The sequence below is a fragment of the Rhopilema esculentum genome, chromosome 4 (genome assembly GCF_057945365.1).
Source record: "Rhopilema esculentum isolate cy_ngs chromosome 4, ASM5794536v1, whole genome shotgun sequence".
Lineage (NCBI taxonomy): Eukaryota > Metazoa > Cnidaria > Scyphozoa > Rhizostomeae > Rhizostomatidae > Rhopilema > Rhopilema esculentum.
In genome coordinates this window covers 12601446-12624467 of record NC_142818.1, presented here as the reverse complement: position 1 = coordinate 12624467, position 23022 = coordinate 12601446, and the positions used below count along the sequence as shown (strand labels likewise).

The 23022-nt window shown below is 36.6% G+C and overlaps 1 protein-coding gene across 2 annotated transcripts; it reads right to left on the bottom strand.

Moving 5' to 3' along the window:
• Nucleotides 1-1299: 1299 nt before the first annotated feature.
• Nucleotides 1300-10514, bottom strand: LOC135690766 (docking protein 4). 2 transcript variants are annotated; one of them, XM_065208419.2, is made up of 4 exons: nucleotides 10230-10514; nucleotides 6165-6483; nucleotides 4957-5179; nucleotides 1300-3238 (listed from the first exon to the last, which is right to left on the bottom strand). In XM_065208419.2, the coding sequence occupies exons 1-4, from the start codon at nucleotides 10299-10301 to the stop codon at nucleotides 2974-2976; spliced, it is 879 nt and encodes a 292-aa protein (XP_065064491.2). In that variant the 5' UTR covers nucleotides 10302-10514; the 3' UTR covers nucleotides 1300-2973. The 2 variants fall into 2 exon arrangements, with proteins under 2 accessions (XP_065064491.2, XP_065064492.2); XM_065208420.2 differs by lacking the exon at nucleotides 10230-10514 and adding an exon at nucleotides 9717-10191.
• Nucleotides 10515-23022: the final 12508 nt, after the last annotated feature.

Sequence of the window (23022 nt, the reverse complement as noted above, 5' to 3'; positions counted from 1 at the left end):
TATGCAAAATAATATTATAAAATCACCTACATATATAATCGTTGAGTCCAATTGATTTTGGGTTAGATTAAGCCAAACTCACATTTCATATGAAATTGGTTCTAAACTGAGCCAAACTGCTATTATCCTTTGGAAACTTTAGGTCTTTCAATCGACAGGTCATAGAGGAATTCTACGATCCAAATTGTAAGGCCCCAAGTAAAAGTATAATTTTATGACATCATAGTTTTAACGGCTTCAGGACGTTCGTGTTTTAGTGTTTTCTCGAGCTGTTTTTGTACAGAAAATGAGAAAGATTATTTGCAGGGGTGTAGGAACGTGCTGGAGAGAGGGGGCACGACGGGACATCATTTTGCACTAAAGAAGGAACATGCAAAGAAGCACTTTACAGATATAAAGGGTACTTTCCACCAAATATGTGCAATCACATCAACATACGGTACAATGCTATAGGTTTCTCCAATTATTTTGTCTCTGGAAGTAAACATTTTAGCTGCACCTTGGCACAAAACAATATTTTTTCTACCTATACTGTAAAGGTAGTAGCAAGCAATAGGCCAGGGTGGGCGCCTTGTGGTGCCTCGCAAATGGATAGTGATATCCATTGCAAATAGACACTTGATGATAAAAGAACAAAGAACACGATAGAGGAGAGAGGAATATTTTAATAAACTGTTCGAAAATTATCCATTAATAGGACTTTTATCCAAATTATTAGCAGTTTATTTATTGTATTGTTAAAACTAGCTGAAGAGGCATTCGTGTAGGAATAATTCAAAAATGAAAAATGGAATGAACAAGGAGGCATTGAAGGAATGTGGCAGCAATGCTCCTTTTGATTTCAGACACTATTAATTCAAAAGATTGCAAAAACCTGCTTCAGTGCTTTTTCCTATCTTTCTGAACAAATAAATTGTATAAGAACTACAATTTTCGTGATTTTTGTTAATTCTTGTGCTAGTTTCTAATAAACGAGTTTACGGTATCAAAGAGAAAATTTTCACCTTTTCCGAACCATCTATTGGTGAACAATACATAAAAATTAAAGCAGCTTTTGCCTGACATGCGATCCACATACGATATCATTAGGTGTTTAAATAGAATTTCTGATTACAAGATGTGCAAAGAAGATTTCATAATGTTGGATTTGCTATTCCTTCAGTAATCGATTGCAACACTAAGCTTATCTCCGAACAGTTATCAAATATAAAATAACCAGAAGCCGAATCGGCGAAATCTCGCGCAAATGATGCATTACGAGAGCAGCGAGAGAATGTAAACGAAGAATAACACAAACGATGCAACAGAAAAATGCATTTATTGTTCTTTTATTGTTTTACAATAATTTTGACTAACATAAAACCACTTGAAATTTATTTTCATTCAAAACCAAAATCCACATTGGGAACTCGTGTTGTCATCACCGTTTCGCAACTGCGATCTGGCAACTGCCGTCCTAAAGTTTCGTAGCGTTATGAAACCCTGCTTTTTATTAAAGTAAATTTAAAGGTAAACATCCTTTGAAAGTCTTGTTTATACAAGGGTAACTTTACTGTCACCTTGAGACCTAACTAACAGCCTGGTCCTTTCTTGGCATGTTTGCCTCTTTCAAAGTTTTGTATCTCCACATCAGTGGCATTTCCTACGTCTTTATGTGCCATTGCAGCCCTTAATGTCCAAGCCTGTCGAAAGCTGTATTTGCAACTGCAAAAAATATTATTCTTGGGCCCGTCCAATAGCTGGACTTCAAGTTTTAAACGCCCTTCAGATTCAATTTCTTGGGAGGGGGCCTCATTTCTCTAGGCGTACGAGAAGTACGTGACCCGTACCAAATAACAAACCCAAAACAGAACCCAATTACACAAGGCAACGTTACACTGATCGAAAGCAAAATTTCATAAAAAGAGACGTTCTTCTCACCAAGTGACCAACGATATGACATTAAAATATCCAGTATTTATAGATTTTTTAAAATTTTTTAGTTTGTCACGCTATTCACAGTAAAATCCATAATTTGAAAGCCCCACCCCTAATCTAAAAAGTAAATTTGTACAAAATATAAACCGGGTTTCAAACGGATGATATTCCATGGGTGTCTTGAACAATGGAACGAAACGCAATTACAAAAATTGCTCTAAAATGGTAACATCAGTTACAAAAAACAATCTTAATCTTGGTAAAAGAGCAAAAACCAAAGAACTTATTTACATGGACAATTTTTACAACACTTTTTTGAAAATTTACCAACTGACGGTGTAAATAAGATTGCCGAAAATTCACAAATTAATTTCTTTATCGAATAGGAATCAAAAGAACTTTCCCCTTTCAAGGAAAACAAAAAGGGAGAAATTGTTTTTTTAAACTAAAATTTCAGAAACAAGGAGAAAAAACATGTAGGTTGATACGGGGCCGGCCCCACAAGAATCGAGTGGTTTAGGAGCCCCACCTCTTAAAAACATGCAGTGTTACACAAATTGTTAACACTCTAAAAAATAACTAACGCTATGATTGGAAAAAATTGGAATTTTTGAAGGAAAATGGATTTTAGTTTGCGGACGGGACGGTCCTTTTTCCCAAGAAAACAATTTTAGGCCCGGCCCAACTGTAGAATATTCTTTTAATTGTGTTGAACCTTCAGTGTAAAGTTTCTTATCTAAAACTTCAACCCTTTATTCATATACGTTCAATTATAACAACACGCACTATTTTCTCCCATTGGGGGTAAATTTACGTTTATTGCTAATTAAATATCGAATTCTTACATTATTCGTGTTTGTCAACCTCATCGGTCACAAATTCCAGCAATTTATCAACCCTCAGGGAATTAAGATAAATCTTTAAAAAATTATTTTTCTTCCTTTGGGAAACCATAAAACAACAGTTCGGCATGAACAGTCATGTGACCAATCTTTGAGGCCAACGAACTCCCAACGAACTTTGACAGCAATCAACTCGCATTCGCTGCATTTTGAACTAGCTTGACTTGCTACTTCTGCTTGTGACCGAGTCAGCTGGTCGTAAACTCAAGGATTGGCTGTTGTTACTGGACGAGCGTGATCTACTGTCGATGATAGCCGAGCTTGAAAGAGAGGAAGGCACCCCAAGTGGAGTGGAGCGAGCTGAATCGTCATGAACTCTGCCTTGATGGAGCCTCTTTGTGTGGGACTTGACACACTCAAGGATTTCACGGCCATTTTGAGTAAGAAAATGAAATTCTCCTTTTCCGCTTTGACTGGTTCTAAACAGATAGTGATAAAGCTTGAAAATGTAAATAAAACAATATATCAATAAATCAGTAATAAATCTTTCAGGTCTGCTAGAAGACTATATTTTTCCTGCCCCCCCCCCCCCTGAACATTGATTTTTAAAAATGATATTTTTTAAATTTGAAAATAACAGTAGCAAAACTGGACAGAAAAACTTGTGAGCTAAACTCTTTCTTTTGTTCTATAAAGCAAAAGCTTTTATGACAAAACAGGCCACAATTATTGCCAAAAGTTTTCAGGCCCTAACGTCCATTTTCAAGGTCCAATTCAGCCACAAATCTCCGCCATGAAATGTTGGCGGGGGCACATATTCAAATAGAAGTTCTAGGGAAGTCATTTCTGAAAATTTTGGAACCTTCTTAAAGCTCTAGAGGATTTTGGACCAAATTGCTAAGTCTTAAGAAAAGTTTATATATCTTGGTTTTCAAATTTGTGGGTGTAATTGAAAGCTTATTCAGACAAGTTTCGCCGGTTGAATTTGAAGCAAGTAAATAATTCTAAGTAGAACTGTTGCAAACACTGGAAGAACAAAAAGGAAGAAGACAGGTGATATCAAGCAGAGATGAAGGATGGGGATGAAAAATGAGTGCCATATACGTAGGTCTCAGGGTAGCCAAAATATCAAGAACCTAATTTCATATCTTCTTTTTATAAAATTGTTCTAATAAAAACCCTATGAAACTGTTACTCTGGGTACCAGAGCTTTATAAATCCGGGGACAAAGTATCTTTCAAAAATGCTTTCTGTGACTAGTTTTTAACGATATTTCTGGGACTCTATAATGGAGACTCTGCTATCCAGGGGACAAAACTGCTGAACGGGTAGCTACTTTTGAGAATAATTGTCCCCCTGCTCCACCTAGCCCAAATTGTAGTCCTTCATTTAACAAAATAAATAACAGCATAGAAATAGTCAAATGTGAACACCTGAATGCTGTTTACTATAAAATGTCGTGGAAGGAAAGGAAGTATGTTTTGCGGTAACTTGCTATATATTTGCCTAAATTATCGGCAGTGTCGCAGGCAGTGGCGGCGCCAGGGGGTGGTATGGGGGGGTAACTACCCCCCCCCCACTTTTTCCGAAACATGGTCTACATATTTCGTCTAAAAACAGGTTAAAAAGCACTAGGTAGAGGAAGATCATATTTCCTAAGGAAATTTGACCTGGTACAAAGCACTGAGACGAGGCGATTAGAGCGTGGTCTCACTGGCCACGCCCATTACCCTCCCACTCGGCAGTAGCTGGCGCCGCCACTGGTCGCAGGTGGAGAGCGTTTGACAAAAGCATGTGAAACCTCCCAGAAAATGCTTAAAAATTTAGAAAAAAATTGAAATATTCAATAAGTTGGGTGCTCCAAGTAACTTTGGAAAGCATTGTGTATTAAGTATAGTTTACTGCATTTATGTTTCCTGATAAATAAACTACTTAGGATAAATCATTATGGGTTTCAAGAATACAGGAAAAGGGCAACATCTGGTATCATACGCAAAGTACAGAATACAGTCTCCGAGTATTCAATGTTACGAGAAATAGGCCAGTTAGACGAATGCATTGTCACAGCAGGGCCATACTAAAAACTGTTTTTCCGTGCTTCCAGAGAATACCTCCAATTTCAAGATAAACTAACGAAAAGCTACATAACAATTTGGTTCGTTTAAGAATTATCGAAATATTTGATAGCAATATTTACCTTGCTACATTAATTATGAATATTTTTTCTCCATCGTGTAAGTGACACAGCCTTTGCAACCTAAACCTCGGAATGTCCTCCAAATGCCACTGAATTCGCAAATTTCGAACTTCGTCTTTTTTATATAATTTTAAATGTTCAGGGGAAACAGAGAGAAAATAGTCGCCAGCTAATGAAAGGCTCTCTGAATCTTCTGTGCAAACGATTGTAACCGAGAACAAACCTAGAAAAGGAAATAAGGAAGTTTGTTTAATAAAGTCATGGATAATGTTTAAAAAATGAGTAAATGTAGGAATAAATGAACGGTTTTGGAGTCAGAGAAAATTACGATTGTGTGCTTTGGTTTTGTTTTTGACGATAAGACGACATTTTTGTGGTAACATAAACCTTGCATGAAATGAAACGTTTGCTAATTATCAATTATGTAAAAAAGACTTAATTTGTAGTTTATCTTTGAAACACATCTTGATAATTTTTAAAGTAAAAGGCGCAGTATATTTGAAATATATAAGACAGATGGCATAAAACCGATAAACAAAAAATATATTACAGACACCGTGGAGCGTAGAGAAAAGTGGGGGTCTAAAAAAGTGGATGGGGGGCTAAAACCGTATAAAAAGAGGCTTTACTGGCAATTCATTACTTCATATTTTTCATTCTTGCAAAAGTAGGCTAAAGCCTCCCCCCCTCCCAGCCCACCTGCCCCGCCTGCAATATTCTGTAAAAAAGTCTTCTTAGAGCAAAACTGCATACAGAATCGTTTTCAAATAACTCTTGCCAAAATTAAGAACGTTTAATGAATCAAATAGTAAATTTCAGAACGATATTCTCAGGTGACATAGGATAGCAGATAATGATCCATATTCGCCTCTATGAATTAATTAGTCTTCATCAAACCTTGAAGATTCAAAGAATTATTTCCTATTCTTCCAAATAAGATAACCCTTCGCCGGTACAAATAAAGCTGGAAAATAATCGTGAGGAACCCAAGCATTGATAATTTCGTTGAAAAACATGTTTATATCAAAGATAATTCCCACGATCTTCTAAGTTCGGGTTTTCGATTTCTGAACACCTTGGACTGATAATGAAACCTCAATCAAATGCTTATCAGTTCTCCGTACCTCAGAACAGGCTTCTAGCCAATGTTTACAAACAGTTGGCAGAACGATTTCCAGAAAACAAGACGAGAAAAACAAATGTCAAACCTTCAGGGCATGTTCCTTGCAACGGAGGCAGGATCCTTGGCTCTGGTACAATCAATTTGCGGATGATTCGTATCCACTCTTTCATTTCACTTTCATTGTGGGTAGCAAAAAACAGCCACTTAATTCCATCACTAAACGCGAGCCTAAAAACATTTTCATGCGTCTTTGAGGTTGATATTGAAACGTCTATTAAAGTTTGTAGTGGTATTATGGTTGTGTGTTTTCCGCGAAGGCAAGAATCTTCACTTTTATGGTACTCCAAACGATGTTGTTTGAGTCCGGACTTGCGCCTGAGAGTGAACCACTTTTGTCTCCAAACCTAATAAGAGAAACGACAAAAATAGAGAATTCTGAGTTTAGGATATGGAGCGAATCCCTCGCACTTTTACTGGCGTGTAAAATAAGTTTTAACTATTCTTACTATTCTATTATTCTATTCTATTGTACTAACTATTCTTATTTAAACTACCAGAAATGTACTTTACCCGATTAAATCCTTAATGATAATGCTAATGATAATACCACACAAGTAAAGGAATCTCGATAGTTTTTTCGCGTAGGAGTGTAGGGCTATAAAAAACAAATGGGACGGAGGTCCTCTCGCAAAAGAAAAATAGCAAAAAGTAAAAATTTGTTAGCTTTTGACGTTGACCAGGGGATGGACCCCCTGAACACCTTTTCGTAAACCACAGGTTTTGAGGCAGGGCTGTGAAAGAGGGAGGCTGAGAGGGGGGCAAGGCCCCTTCTCAAGGCAAGACTCCTTCTCCTTTTCAAAAGGGGGCAAGGTCCTTCCTTTTTTTCTGGGTAATTCCAAAATATAATGGCTGATTTCTGCCAGGAACAAATTTTTGATTCAAACAATACTACCTTTCGACATTTGCATTCACGTGTGTGTGTGACCTCAATAGCCCTCTTGATAACTGGAAATCCAGTAAATGGATTTTACAACAATAAATTCTTTATTTTTAAGATTTTTCTGATCAAATAACAGGTAGACATTGAAAGATGGTTTTAACCCAAGAAAAATGGAAAAGTAAAGAAATTGATATTGAGCAGCCATGCAAACTAAAACAACTGAAACGTTAATTTTGTATACAAGTTAGAGAAAGCGCTATTCCCCCCCCCCCCCTACCCCCTCTACATTTTTGGGCTCTACACTTCTGTTTTGAGGCCCTGACTCTGTGAACCTGCCTGGAAGTACTTAGCTAGAAATGAGGTATTCACTTTTATGATTATTCCCTAGACGCCTTTATATAAATACAGAGGCCTTTCAGAAGGAACAGTATCCGGTAATCAACAGTCCGGGTTTTACAAAGGAGCGAGCTGCAAACGCTGAAAAAATGTTTTGATGTAGTTGGAGGCAACACAAAAGGCTAAACGTGAGGTGAATTGCATTGGAAATGTTTGTGTTGTGAAGCAAAAAATAAAAGATTTTGCAGATCCATAGTAGAATCTTTCAAATAAGTGAAAACGAAACACATTTGGCCTTGATTCTTAGTTTTTGTTTGAATTTGGATAGGGAGGTTGCCAAGGCAAAAAGCGTAGTGTATATGTAATAACAAGCAATAACCTCACGGTTAAGGTGTGGATAAAGGAACAATATTGTGCCTAGTGACTTTTTGTTTACACGAGTGCTAGACGCACGAACGGAGGAACTATGACTTTTGAAATTCAGTCGACTCAGCTTTTATTTACTCCCTTAAAGTCACTCCGGCTAGAGTCACATACTGGTTACAATGCAGAAAAATTTAGACCAAAATATGCAAACTATTCAACTTAGCTCCGTTTACAGTCACACCCCGTTTACAGTTAAAAGTTTTCAAGAAACTTTTGGTGTGAATATAACCGGAGTCCACTGTACTCAAGGGCGTAACCAAAAAGTGGGGGTATGCAGGGTGCGGTAGCCCCTAAACACTTAATCCATTGGCACATTAAGGATCTTTTCTGGGCAAATAAAGAAATTTCGGTACTCACCCATTAACCCTTTTTGCAACAATTGTATACCCCTCCAAAAATTTTTTGGTTTTCCCCCTGACTGTCCCCTTATTACCATTTTGAAATGAAGCTCAGGTCATTAATGTTTGGCTCTGGGCAAGAAATTCGGTGGCTGGTAGATTTCAGAGATTCTTTGTAAACATAAATTTAACAAAAAAAATGAAATTGGTGGCAATGATGTAAAATTGTTTGCTTAATGAAAACTATTTCAGATCCTTTTACATTTCAATATCTGTATGCATTTGATGCTCTGGGAAATTGCTTGCTTCAAACAATAAATTTGTTAAAGAAGGGACAGTGATGATTAAAACAATTAAATGCATCATGGGACATTATTTTCTATGAGTTATTGTGTTTCCTGGAAACAAATTTGAGATACATTTGAGAAAACCCAACTTCGTTTCAGCATCTACTGGTAAACTAATTTAATTTCATTGAGAAATTTAAGCTACACAGGAGCTACCAACATTTCAGCATGTACAATAATTTTAAACACTATTAAAGTTGTACTTATTAAAGTTAAAGAAGACTATTAAAGTTAAATAAATAAAAGCAAAACAAAACTGCAAATTTAATATAAAAAATATATTGCAAGTTAAATTACAGTGTTTTCAAAAATGTTTATCTGAAAAATTGGTTATTTCAAAAGGCTGTGCCATTTACAACAATAATTCGAAAATGATTTTTGGGGAGCTGAGGATGTGTTTTGGAAATTGATAAGTCTTCATAATATTACCAATGACGCCTCTAGATTTTGATAAGAGCTTTTTTGCTAGTCTCATATTGTGTTTCTTCCATTGTATTAAGTATGCAAACAAGGTTTGTATTTAGGAATTATGTCAAAAATATTTAAATCATTGCCATCAGTCCATAATTTGACATGATTTGAATTTGAATAAATAACATCAAATTAAAAGAAAAGTTTGCCAAATGGCAGTTCCAAATGGAGATACTGGGCATGCACCTGTTCTCAACAAGTGTTTGAAGTTTTCACTGATTAAGAGTATAAAAGCTTCCAGTTTCTTGGAGAACTTCCAGAGAACAAAGTTTAAACAACATTTTGCACCCATCACATGAATGACAAATTTCTTGTGTCTCAACAAACAAATGACAAAATCGGTATAATTTTGCTTTGCTGCTTCCAACTTAAATACAATTTCCAACAAGTTTTGCAAAGCCTTTTTTTACATAGACTGGTAAATAATGGTTTTGCAGTTGTTAACCAAAAAAGAACAAATTTTATTTCAATTTATCCTGCAAGGTACAGAAAAGACGAAAAATAAAACACTGAAGAAAAGAAGTTCCAGATCAAAAGGTAAGAAGATTTTATTTCATATGCAGAAACTCTGGAGGCGAAAGTTTTTGACGGGAAAGGCGAAAATGATAAAAATCATTGATTCACAATTTCAAATAAAAAAAATCAAATATGGCTAAAAAACATATCAAGAATGTCTTCAGAAAGCTGATCGGAAATTAGCACTGCTTGCAGTAGCAGATGGTGTATCAGCTGCAACATTTGTCAAGTCAGAGAGTGCATTAAATTATAAACACACTCACTTTTGTTGAACTGTCAGAAAACTGCATATCGCGTGGTAACTACAGGGCAGTTGAAACTTAGTTTTAGCAATTAATCTAGCACCATGGCATTAGAGCTAAGGATAGAAAAAAGGGGGAAATAACATCTTTTGATTAAAAAAGGAGCGCTCTACTCCATCCTATCTCTATGGCTAAAAATTTCAAGTTGAAAACTCAACCATGAACTTCTGTGTCTAACGCAAAGGTGCAAAGCTTCTTTGCTAAGCAACAAAATTATATTTTGAAATCTCAGAAACATCCAGTATCTATATCCCCATCAACTCGGGTTACCAAACTAAGCGTATAGTATCAAACGCAATGCTAACATTGCAAGTTAATTAAGCTGAAGTTTCTATGTCGTTTCGAGACCTTCGATATGTATGTTCGTCCTAGGCCCCAAAATCCTCATTCATTCTTTTATATGCTTCAAGTCATTTAAATAACCTAGAACTGAGACATATGCTTGTAAGACAATGTATGCAGCATCATGCTCACCTTGAGCCCGAACTTTCGATGCTTTCGGGGCAATTTCATCTCCATGTAGCCACACTTGACTAAATCAGACATCTTTTAATGAACATTCGCATCAATTTCTCCCTTGAACGAATCTTCCTAGTCAAGTACTTGTTTACGACGAGTGTCCTTGGCAAATAAACACAATGGCGGCGAGGAATGGGCAATTACGAGCTTTCCAACAATAACAATATCGTTGAGACTTTTTGATCTTTTGTTCTGAGAGGAAATGTTTTGTGTCGATCGCCGGAGTGAAAATCGTAAACAACTTTGTTTACCACAACCTGCCCATGTGTCGCGGAACGTAGAAAATGCGGGCCAGAATCTATTCAATTCAACTAGAATGTCTGATATTTTGAAAACGCGGGGTTGTGAAACCCAAGGCCCCCTATGGACCCCTATGGGCCGTTGGTGACGATCATGTTTAGCTTTAGGCTCTTTCAAAGCTATTTCGCTGAAAAAAATAAGCTTTAGCTTTCAAAGTTTTTCACCATCGACTTACAATCAACCTTTTTTCCACCCAAAACAAGTATCCTAATTTGTTAATTGCCGCTCACCCCTTCCCTGCTCTTTTCTTTCCTTCAATTTTTACAATTAACTTCATATGTACTATTTCTGTTTTGTTATGATGAACTTCAAAAAAATTAATAAAACTATATCACAATGTATAACTAAAATTATTTCCGATTTACCCTATGCCTTAGGGCACTGGGCACTAGTTTGTTTGTAAATGGAAAAGCCCTTTTTCCAGACAACACACAAAAGGACACAATTTTCACTTAAGTTTGAAAAAGTTTAACCAACCTCTTGACTTCTATCAGGCTTTTTGCGTTGCTTTTGAGAATTTGTTCCATTTCCGCAAGATGTCTTTTGAATTTTTCGTTTTGCCATAAGTGTTCTGTTTTCTTCATGTAATCCACACCTTCTGCAACTTATATTATCATATTTTTCTTTGTAATTCAGACCATCCAAGTCTCACGCATTTTGCGTGAGACACGCGCATTTCGCCCTGAACTCACGCTCACACGCATCAATGGAGAATTCTCACGCATTCTACTAACATTTTTTGGTGTCTTCAAATTTTTCATTTTGTTTTTCAAACTCCAGCCTAAACCTTTGTTTCTAAAAAGGTTTGGCTACGGGACGGAAAATGACTCCCAGTAGGTTGGCGAACACAGCAAAGCGGACCCGGCCTATAAGGTATTTACTCAGTGTGACAAAGGGAAGTGCTAACTTGCTACCAAAGGGGCAATTTAAACAAAAGGCTTCGAGACTGTACACACGAGACTGTTGTGAAGTGATGACCTCAGTAGCCAAAGTTGTCTTGGTACTGCCTCATTCCAACGCTGGGGAAGAGAGGGTCTTTAGCATGGTTAGAAAAAATAAAACACCATTCCGTTCAAGTTTATCAATGGAGGGTACTCTGTCCTCAATTCTTGCTGTCAAGCTTGCAAATGCCAATGCTGTCAAGTTCAAACCCTCTAGTGAACTGCTAAAGAAATCAAAATGTGCTACATGGAACTATAACAAAAATCATTTACAAAAAAGTGACACTGGATGAACATATTAGAAATAATGAAGCAATTCTAATTTAAAGTCATTCTAATCTACTAATTTGGCTGTACATTTTGGCTGTTAGGTTCTTGAACATATAAACATATAACTGTTTTGTGTTTAAAAATTGGAAATTTTCTTTCGTGTGTGCCTTGAAATTCCATAACTGTTCAACCATCCCGTGCCAGTTGCAGCACCAGCCACTAAGGTCAGGGGGGGGGGGGGGGATTGGCAACAAATACTAGGTCACGCCCATTTTACCACTTCGACGCCGATATTGCCCCCAGCTTTTTTCAAAACTCACTCATTTTCAAAACTGAAACTTGGCAGGTCTGGTATTTAGCTTTTTAATTGGTTATGCTTAGTTTCAATTTTAGCAACGTTGGTCTTTTTTTATGTTTCATATATTCTTTTATTCCAAAATTGCCTTTCTTAATGAACCTCATCTTTGTTTTATCGCTATTGTTAATTTGCTGTTCTATCCTCTTTATGATTTTGCCTTTTACTATTGTTTCCCAATCTTTCTTTGATAAGTTTGTTTTTCTGAGAATTGTTTATTTAGTTCAATCAAGTCATTCATTACTTCGCCATACCAGCAATTTTTTAGGTTAAGGTGCTTTTGTTCTTGGTGTGCTTGTTTTGTTAAACGTGGTTCTTTCATGTTTATCAGTTTATGTAGGTACAATAGTTTTACTCGATAAGCCATTGGCATAAGTCCACATTCATATACTAAGCCTTGATAGGGTGTTGATTTTGGTTATCGAAGTGGTTAGGGTTATCGCATCTTTTTGTATATTTTCAAGGATTTTTAAGATTTTTTTGTTCATATTAGTCCATGTTTCACACCCTTATAAGATTTTAGGGATAAGTACACTTTTAATCAGTTTTATGCTTATTTCCATGCTTTGTTTTTTGAATGCTGGTTGGCTGATTAAGAATTTGATTTTATTAATGATTGCCTTTGCTGAATTTTTCCAGCTATTGATGCATTCCTCTACTGTCCATTTGTTATTTTTTATATCTCCTAGGTGTTTTTTTGCTCGCCTCTTTTAGGGTTGCCTCATTTAGCTCTAGTTTCTTACCTTGGTCTTTATTCTGTTTGTTTTTAAAATTCATTTTCATTCTTCCACTCTTATCAAGGTTAAAGTTTAGTAGACATTGGTTTTGAAATTCTTCTGCTATGTTCAGCATTTGTTGCATTTTCTCTATTGAAATAGATGCAAACATAATATCAGCTTGATACAATAGAGGTGGGGTAACCATCTTTCCATATCGTATTCCTAGTCTCTTTTTAATCACAAGTTCAATTCCTTTATCAATGTGATTTGCACATATCGGGGCTGCTAATATGGTGCCTTGTTTAAGATTCTCACCTATTTCAATGTCTGAGTTATTCCACACGGTGTATTTATTTGTACGCAGCTTTCTTTGTTCAAATCATAAATAATCTTTAGGTATTTTTCTTTTACTCCACTGTTATATAAATCTAGTAAATATGATCTCAAACATAATTTGTCAAAAGCGACAAATGAAAATTAAAAGCAAATGAGGCTGAAAACCTTCGCTCGTTTAAACAAAACAGATGAGATTTTATCAGCTAAAGACCGTTTTACCAAAAGTAACAAGCAAAACTATTTTTAGAGGTCTTAGAAACAATTTGTAGTATGCCAATGTCGAAAGATCAAAGAAAGTTATTTGTAGTTGAAATAAAATCAACATTAAAAACACGAGCCCTAAATTACCCAGAAAACAAGAACATCAAGCCTCAGCAAAATATGAGTTCTTATCTGGTCCCTCACAAAAGTGTTTCTTATACTTTTGGCTTCGCTGATTAGATGTCATTCAAAAATTAGCTGCTCAGATTGGCCCTTATATACAATACCGTAAATCCTCGAATTAGCCCCCCGGGCGCTTATTTATTATTGAGATTCTTGGATGGGGGCTTATTCGAGGGAAGGCTTATTGACAAATTGTAGTTCTAGGGTGGGGGCTTATTCGAGGGGGGGGGCTTATAAAATTATTGTAGACATTAAGAAGACATTGTTGAAAGTCCTCGTTTATTTTAGTAGGAATTTCTTCATGAGCATTTAATTAATTAGTACCAAAAGTATGAGTTTGTTGTGGTAATTCAATAAAACGCCATAGGCAACCTCAGATGGCAAAAATCATCAAATTGAAGGGTCCAATTCGAGAATTTACGGTAGCAGTGTGTGCTTATTCGAGGGGGGGGGGACTTATTGACAAGTTGTAGTTCTAGGGTGGGGGCTTTTTCGAGCAGGGGCATTTTGGAAGGGAGGGGCCAATTCGAGGATTTACTTAAATTTCACCAAGTTGCAAGACACAAATTTTCTGTTATGGGTACCCTATCTTGGAATTGTCTTTTGAAAAGTACCAGCTACTTTTTAATCTTTATGCTTGCTTTTGTTTGTTTCGCCCGCAAATGGTTGTTTCTCTTGAATTTACTACTAATTATAAGATTATATTCTTATATATTAAACACCATTCACTCCTATCCGAAAGTCCTTTGTTATATTAATGACGTTGTGACGTTTTCTATCAGGCAGCTGGCTGGTCTTTCCAGAAACTAAAGACACTTAATAACAACAATGATTCATTTGAGAATAATGCATGGAGCGTAATAAGAAGCAAATAGGATTCAAGTATGCCCTTAATTTATCATAACCTTAATCACTGCTGTTTACTTTCTTGGTACTGGTCGTTGGCCCTGTATGTATATGTTTTGATGTTGCAGTGTAAAATGGCAAGAAATCCTTGCAATGCTTAATAAGTTACACCAACGTAGACAATTGCAATTTATGTTATCATACAATCAAAAAGGTTTTTAAAGCTTGTGCCAAGCACATGTTTTGTTACTCGCTACTCCTTAAAGAACGACTAACGGTTGTTCAGCCTTGATGTTGTCGAAAATCTTCAGCTATGAGCCTGAATACATACTTAAATAACTCGCAAATTCTTAAAAGGCATCCTGGGTAAATTCTTATAAGGAATCGAAAGAAAAAGTCCGAGGACTCAAGTTTAATTGAACTTTAAAGTGCAAGGAACTTTAAAGATCAATTCTTTAGAGATTCAAGATGGATTTCTTTCTTAATTTCTCATAGACAGGTGTGTGTTTGTAAACATTGCATCATTTACTTATCATTTTGTTGTATAAACTTTTCGTTCTGTCTGCCGGATAGTGAAATATGCAATATTTCTTTCGTTTGAGAAAACCTTTAGCAGCACTTTTGAATTAATGATGTAGAATAGAAAGGTAACTATTTGGCTCTCTAGGTACAATACTATCAAAAAGGTTTTTTTGTTCCATAATTTTTGCTCTTGTTAATAACTTTCGACCATGTCGTGGATGATGGATGTTATACATTGTCGATTTTTGAAAAAGCTGAAAGCCTCTGTCTTTCAGATTACGTGAACCATCAGAGGCATCGAGGAAGGTGGCAGTGGGGTAACTAACCCCTATTAGGGTCAGGGATTGTGGAAGCGAGGGGCTGAGGGGGCCTTGGCCCCTCAATAACTTCCAAAATGTACATTAAACAGTACAAAACGTGCCTTGCTTTTGGTTTTTAGCATGTTTAGCCGCTGGGGAGTTATCATATAATAAAACATAAAATGCAGTTACAGGCATCAACGTTCAAATTCTATGTAAGTACTCCCTTTAATTTTAGTTTCTCTCGCAACTTTTTTATGAATTCTTTTTGCAAACGCTGAAAACGCTATGGCATCTCAAGTGTTTTTAGAAAATGAGTATATCAAGTTGGGCGTATTCGTTAAAAGAGCATAAGAATCTTCCTATGGGTTTGGAAAAAATTGAATGAATCGCAGCAATATTTTTCGAAATACATTTTTGTACCCATTATCTATTTTTTAACGGAGATCGTAACCCTTCTGAGGGAAAATTTCCTTTGCAAGCTTGCATTTTTAAAAACAATGTACTGCCCTCAATATTATAAGCCAAATTAGATTACATACTTGCATGAGGAAACCTGAACGTATGGCTGATGAATAAATATAGTAAACAAAAGGTTTTGCTACCAGGTTTTATTGATTAATTTTGCAATGACATTCAATTGGCTTGAAAACAGTTTTTTATTTCCCCCTCGTGGTTTACGTTTGTCAGTTGAGGTCACTGAAAAAAGTCCTATTTGATTATAAACTTGCTCTAACCATAGATATATGGGTCTAACCTACCAGCCCAAGCCTGCGTGCAGACTTTGTTAACTTTCAGAGCCTGCATGCAGGCAAACCAGCCCTTGATAACTGATATCCTCTTAGTTGCTTGCTGTCGATTGGATCCCAAAAATAATGTTTCTTGCTTACGATTCGCGAAAGCAAGTCCCTATGTAGAGGGTGCTCATCTTAATCTTCAAAATATTCAGAAGAAAGCAGAAAAGGGTGTGGCTTGGTGTGGCTTGGTGTGGCATAATTATTTCTGTCAGTGTGAACAATTGTCTCACAGATTTTAACAGACACAAACCAAAAAAGTATTCAGCACTATCCTTACATTGCTCACATAAATAATTATTACAATGAAAAGACGAGAACACAGGGAAAACCAAGAGATTTAGGAACAAATTGCAAACTGAAAGGATTCGGCCTTCTTTTCGAAAGTAAAGGATGATTCTTCTTGCGTTTTTCGGGTTTCCGTGTCTGAATTTCCCTGACTATACAGATGGCTAGTAATCATCCATCGTTTGAAACATTAGGCTTTCATCTCCTTCTACACATCAACAAAGGCTTGAACCCCAGCTGAATTACTTAAGAAAAGCCCATGCTCGATCGGAAATGCTATTATGAACCAAGAGTAAGAGTCACATTGGACAAACTCCTTCTCCTTCTCACATTGGACAAGCTCCTTCTCCTTCTCACATTGGACAAGCTCCTTCTCCTTCTCACATTGGACAAACTCCTTCTCCTTCTCATATTGGACAGGCTCCTTCTGCTTCTCATATTGGACAGGCTCCTTCTGCTTCTCATATTGGACAGGCTCCTTCTGCTTCTCATATTGGACAGGCTCCTGAAGCCGATGAGCTCAAATTCAGGAAAGATGTGTTTTGATTACTGCTAGCTATGTATACCCATAAACAAGAAGATGGAGCTCTTATAAAATCATGCCAGTTTAGCAAGTGCTACACATTGGTATTCAATAAAGAATAATCTGTTGTGAATTTTATATCAATCACTGACAATTTTCTTACTGAAAAGCTAGTGTTGATGTCTTCCTTTCACCACAAAATTCATTTCTGGTTCCGTCTGATAGAAACTAATAGAGTACCGCTACCTTTTGTGCCTCAAGCTTTATTCTAACTTTTTCTTTTCTCCTTTATTTTTATTTAATTGATTTAAGAATGAATATGTCTAGCAGTGTCCGTCTTGCATTGGTTTAGGACCATACGGAACAGGCCTTTCCCCTTCATTACTCTTTAGAGTATTGCAATTAAGTTTATGATTTTGTCGAAATCACCCTTTTGAGTAAAATCATGTCATGTGGTTTTGTTCTTTACAAGATTCATGTACCAAATCTAAAAATAGAAGCTTCAAAAGGGGTGTTGGTACCAAATGGTTGACCGATATTAAAAATTCATATCAAAAAGGAATTTTAGTAGCGTTCAGATAATCCTTTCGACTTTTTTCAAATTCCCGAAGTTACTGATTTCTCTGCTGTTTGATTATTTTAAATCTCTGTAATTTAGCTCGAAATTTGAGGACACAACTTGTCCAAAACAAAAGCCGTTAAAAAAAACAAACAATATGACAATTTTTATCAAATACAAAATTAATAATTTGTTATCTTTAAAAGCATAGCATTTGGTACTCTTTCTACCAGAGAAAAGGGTACTTTGCCAAAAGGCTTTAAAATAACACTTCTAAAAGTTGGTATTTTCGAAAGAGGATGCCATCCTGTCCCATCGTTCCAAGAGAAAGGTTATAATTTAATGCAAACTGTCTTGAGAGATACATGAAAATGCAGAGAGATGCACTCAAACGCATGCGTATGTTCACACTAGATGCCAGAGCACACAGTGTAGCCTATGTTTTGGAATACAAAATATTTCAAGGAAGATACCATTTGTTGAAAAGAATTTTATCTTTAGAGGTAGAGTGCCTTTTGGACGGGATAATGGTCAACTTAAGTTTTTTTAGCATCTGTGACGTGTGTAGGAAAGGTCAAGAGTTGCGTGATTTAATTTCGCTAGAAACAAACTGTAATGACACATTAGCTGGAGAAATTCGAAATGACCCATAGGCTGGAGAAATTCGTTGCAGAGTTGCAGAGACATTGCAGAGTTTTTCACCAATCACCTTGATATACTATGTTTCATAGATAGTATACCTCTATTCCTCCACCCACATAATGCACTTTTATAGAAGTCAACAATCTGGCGTTCCCAGATGTACATTACACTTTTTCGAATATTTCTTTAAACTTACATTTTAGGTATATGTGGATTAAAAGATTTTGCATCAAGAAAAGTGCATTAATATAATGAGAAAGGCAAAGCTATCACACACCTTAAGAGTTATTCCAAGGGACCGGAGCGCAAGCTACCACGCGCAGTACCGAAAGTTGGGTAGTACTAGCTCTAACAGTGACCTTATTTATAATGTCTCATTTTAGTTATTGCCCACTTGTATGGACATTCCATGATAGTAGAACATATTATAAAATAAATAAGATCCATGAACATGAACATATGCAAAGATAGTACCTCCAATTTTGATCAATTTTCAACTAAAAAAATTAATGTTTATTCACCAGAAAAACTTACAGCTGCTCTTTATCGAGATATATAAATAACCTGACTCAAGTATTAATGGACGATGTTTTTGTTACTAGTAATCTAAAATGTGAATTTCAAGCAAACAGCAACATTATTATGCCCAGTGCAAGAACATCAACATGTGACACAGAGACCATTAGATTTATTGGCAAAGAAATATAGCAAAAGCAACCTACCGAAATTCAGAGTGCAGCTGTAGATCGTGTAAAACATTTGTTGTACCTTTAGATTTTTTTATACATGCTCGATGCTGTGTGGAAAGAGCTGCACATGGTTTGGTACTTATAATAGAAGTTATGAGGCAAAAATTTCTTAAGGGAAATCTAGATAATTGCTTTTTATATTTATTGTATATTGTTGGCATAAATTAGCTTAATGCTAGATCTCTTTGCCAACTGTTAATACAAAAGTTTTTTAGTATCATTTCATTATTATTATCAAGTTCTCAAATATGCACCTGGGGGCTTATTTTTAAAACAATATTTCAGGTTGAGGCATTTGACTGCTGGATTACGTGTGTGTAGCATACTGTACATGTTCAGTAAACTGCTAGGAAGATACAGAAGGTTGCTGATTGAGATCGTAGGGGGAGTTGCGAGGTGTAGAAGTCTAATTTTACGAAGCTGATAAATAATGAAAAGCTAAACTTCAAACGTGAATTTTTCAGTGGTAAACTTCTGATGTTATTCGAATAGCTCTATCACAGCTTACTCGAGGGGGGAGAGGCTTATTCGAAGGTGGGGGCTTGTTAAGCAGCAGCCAAACTATTTCCAGGGTGAATTTTCTTCCACTATTTGAGGCTGCGCAGTATGCTTAGAAATGTTTTGGGATGAACCTGTTGCTGTAGAGGCAATACCTTAGCCCACGGGGGCTTATTTGAGGGTGGGGCCCATTTCACGAAGATTGCTTTAGGATGGGGGTATATTCGATGGGGGGGGGGGGGGGGCTTATTTGAATGTGGGGACTTATTCAAGGACTTATGGTACTATATCTCTATGAGCATATGGTACCATAACAATTTTGCACTTCTAAATCTTGTTTTAATAGCGCGACTGACTTGTTGACAAAATCCACTCTTGGTTTGTTAGCATGTGAGAAAATGATAGAAAACATTTTTTCTATCTTTTATCTGAGGCTTTACGCTATTCTTGTCTTTAGCAAATAGAAACTCGATGTTCTTGTTAAGAATGCCATTGTCAAAATAAGAGTACATGCAGGACCAATGTGGTTTTGACCATAAAGATTGGGTTAAAAGCAAAAGGTGGTCCGGGATGTCAGTGCCCCCAGAAACATAATTTCCTGCGTGAGTTGGTGCCCTCGGAGGGCCATGGCCCCAGGCCCCGCGCTTATGATAGCCAAAAGGGGCCCCGCACCTAAGAAAAAAGATAGAAATTGTAAAGAACAAAGGCCCCGCAGATGTTATTGGCCCCGCAGTCCCTAAAACCGCCACTGCCACTTTCCAACTTGTGTCTGAGCCCATGATGCTACAACTACACATGAATACAATATTTATCACATTGGCACATGAAATCGAGGATCTCACGCATGCGAGATGGTGTGGAACTAGAACGTACAATAGACAGGATAATAGAACTCGTGCATTTAGTAAAATAAACTTGATATGCATGCAGTGGCGGCCCAAGGGGGGGGGTGTGATGGAGGATGTACGTTATCTAGATCGTCACATTTAAATGACATTTCTTAGGAGACGAGAGGTGTTTCCTCCGGAAGAAAATGCTTCACGAGGCAAAAGGGCGTGGCCCAAAAGGGCGTGGTCCCGGGCCTCTTTTGTCCCTCCCACTTATCCTGAGCTGGAGTCGCCACTGCCTGGGAATCAGGCTAGATGTCTGTACAGCAATATTGTTTATCCCGTTCCACATTTTACACCTATGACAAATACACTGTTAATCATTCTATTGAAATCCAAGAGTTGTTTTGATAAAAAAACCTAAGAGTTATGGAAGTACACCTAATCTTGTGTGTTTTTTGTTTTTGTCTCCAAGAATGTTAGGTCATCTATCATGCGTCTCCGCGTGATTAAGCGGGCAGGTCGCAGCGTTTACCATTGATTTTCACAAAGCCACTTTCATGTCAAAACATCCTGCGAAAAAACTTTACGTCATGAGTTGAATAGGATTATGAAGTGAATAAGACAAATTGCACCAAAGATGGTTCATTGGCACTTCTCCGATTCTTCGCTGAAAAACAACATGAGATTCCTAGCTTTTTGTTTAGCCGAAAGAATGGCAACACTCTTAACGGTGTCCAGAGCAGCGGAGTAATTCGTTCGTGGTTCTTTGAAAGGAGTCTGGATTTGATTTTCAATCGACATGTAAGAAATATAGGATGGAGAACTTTAAAAGAAATTAATATTTGGCTTATAAAGGTATCGCATAACAATTTTATAAGAGCCTCAAAATTGGTCAAAAATTAAGAAAAAATTAAGAACAAGCTGAGGCTGAGCTACTGTAAAATGCAATTTTGAATGACATTTCATCTCAAAAACGAGGATTTTTTGCCATGTGTTGGTGCTTTTTCGGTGAATATTCAACTTGTCAACAAATGAATGTGTCTCGCTCACTTTGTTTGCAAATGAGGCCTGAACACCTCCCTAGAGCGAAAAAGCTAGCAATCACACTGCGTACACCTTATTAATATGAGAAAAAATTAAGAACAATCCAGCCTCAGATTTCAAAACAATTTAAGAACAGTCAGCCTGAACTTAAATTTACCGGTTCTTATAAAAAAGAGTGAATCTTTAATTTGATCAGTATATTTATATTTCTTCGAGTCTTATAATTTCTTATCTTCTCTTTTAAGTTTGCATTTTTTTTGCAAAATCTTTTATTTTCAATAGCATCTTCTAAACAGGATACCGATCCCAAAATCCGTTCCCGTTTTTCAGGTTTCCTGAGCAGCATATATTTAATTTCTATAGATTTCGCTTTTGATTGGTTGCCTATACGAAGGGCTATTATCCTTTATAATTGAGACATGTTTCTGAATCAAATTTTTAAGTTGATGAAAATATGTTATGTTGCTGAATAAACTGACTGAGAATTTGATCGTAATCATGATGATGATTATGGCTATTCACATCCTTATTTAGTGAAAATCATCACTGAAATCTCCACATACCATTTTAGATTTACTCGCGTAAAAAAATGTTACAAAAATGTGTAAAGTAGATTCAGATACTCGTTTAAAAAGGATAAGAACGCGATAAAGAATGTGTAGAATATTTCAACTTTCTGAGCGGTCTCCAACAATAAGCATGAGAATAAACTCAAATTAATTCAGAATATACATGCCTTAAAAACTCGATTATCCTCAGCTTATCCAAGGTTGGATGCAATGAGCAAAAAGATAATGGACTGTGAATGCCGTATATAGAAGCAAACTTTATAGTATGCATACTTTGCTTGTGTAGAGAAACATTATGCGAAAGTGTCCCAAAGTATTGTGACCAATAGATCCTAAATATTCTCTTGCAAAATATTGTGTTGAGAATACAGTATGCTAGCTCTTTCTATTACACCAATGTCATTTGTAAACAAATTGAAGCCTTTAAGTGCTTTGTGCATGGACTTTCATTCCATTTACATCTTGTTCTTGTTATTTTTTAGGGACGCCAGCCCACCCCCCCCCCCCCCTCAAGAATTACAGTAGCTACATCCCTATATAGTTCCTAATTTTTACTTGATTGGTAAGAGCCAAATTGTGAAGTGAGAAGAAATTAAAGACCAAGTTTTGATACAAATTTTGTTCTACGTCAAAGATAGCAGTGTGGTTCTTACTATGGCATCGAACTTTCTTTGATATTCCACACTCAAACAACTTGATTAAAAACGTAAGGCTTCCTCTCTATGCACAAACCCCGCTCTTTATTTGAAGTATTCAAATGCATAAATGTCTTGATCGACCGAATATCAAAGCAAACATAGGATCCAAAAGTATTTTAATTTTTAAATCTATTTTGTTCCTCCATAGTGTCTTCTTCTCGATAGGTTTTCCGCCAAAAGAGATTTTTTTTACTGTTAAATTCAAAACATAACACGTAATAGGCGCATTTGCTCCAAACTCCATTGAGAGTAAAACGTCAAACAGCGAACTGGTTGGGAATCGACAGCAATGTGGGTGAAAGCATAAGCATTTGACTGGCATCTTGAATCAAGGCCAGTCAAAGCCTGCCCCACCAGGGTTGTAGTGCTATGATAACAGCAAGGGAGCCCTACCAAAACATCGCCCCCCCCCCATTGAGAAATGATAAAGAAACCTTACAGATGACCAACGGAATTAATCTGCACTTTTGAGTATGACGAGATCTGAGTTCAGGTTCTTTAACCCTGAAACCCCAAACTATTTCAGTTCTCAAGCCAGTTTTCCGTTTTATCGAACCACTCATTAATCCCCAGTAAAATAAA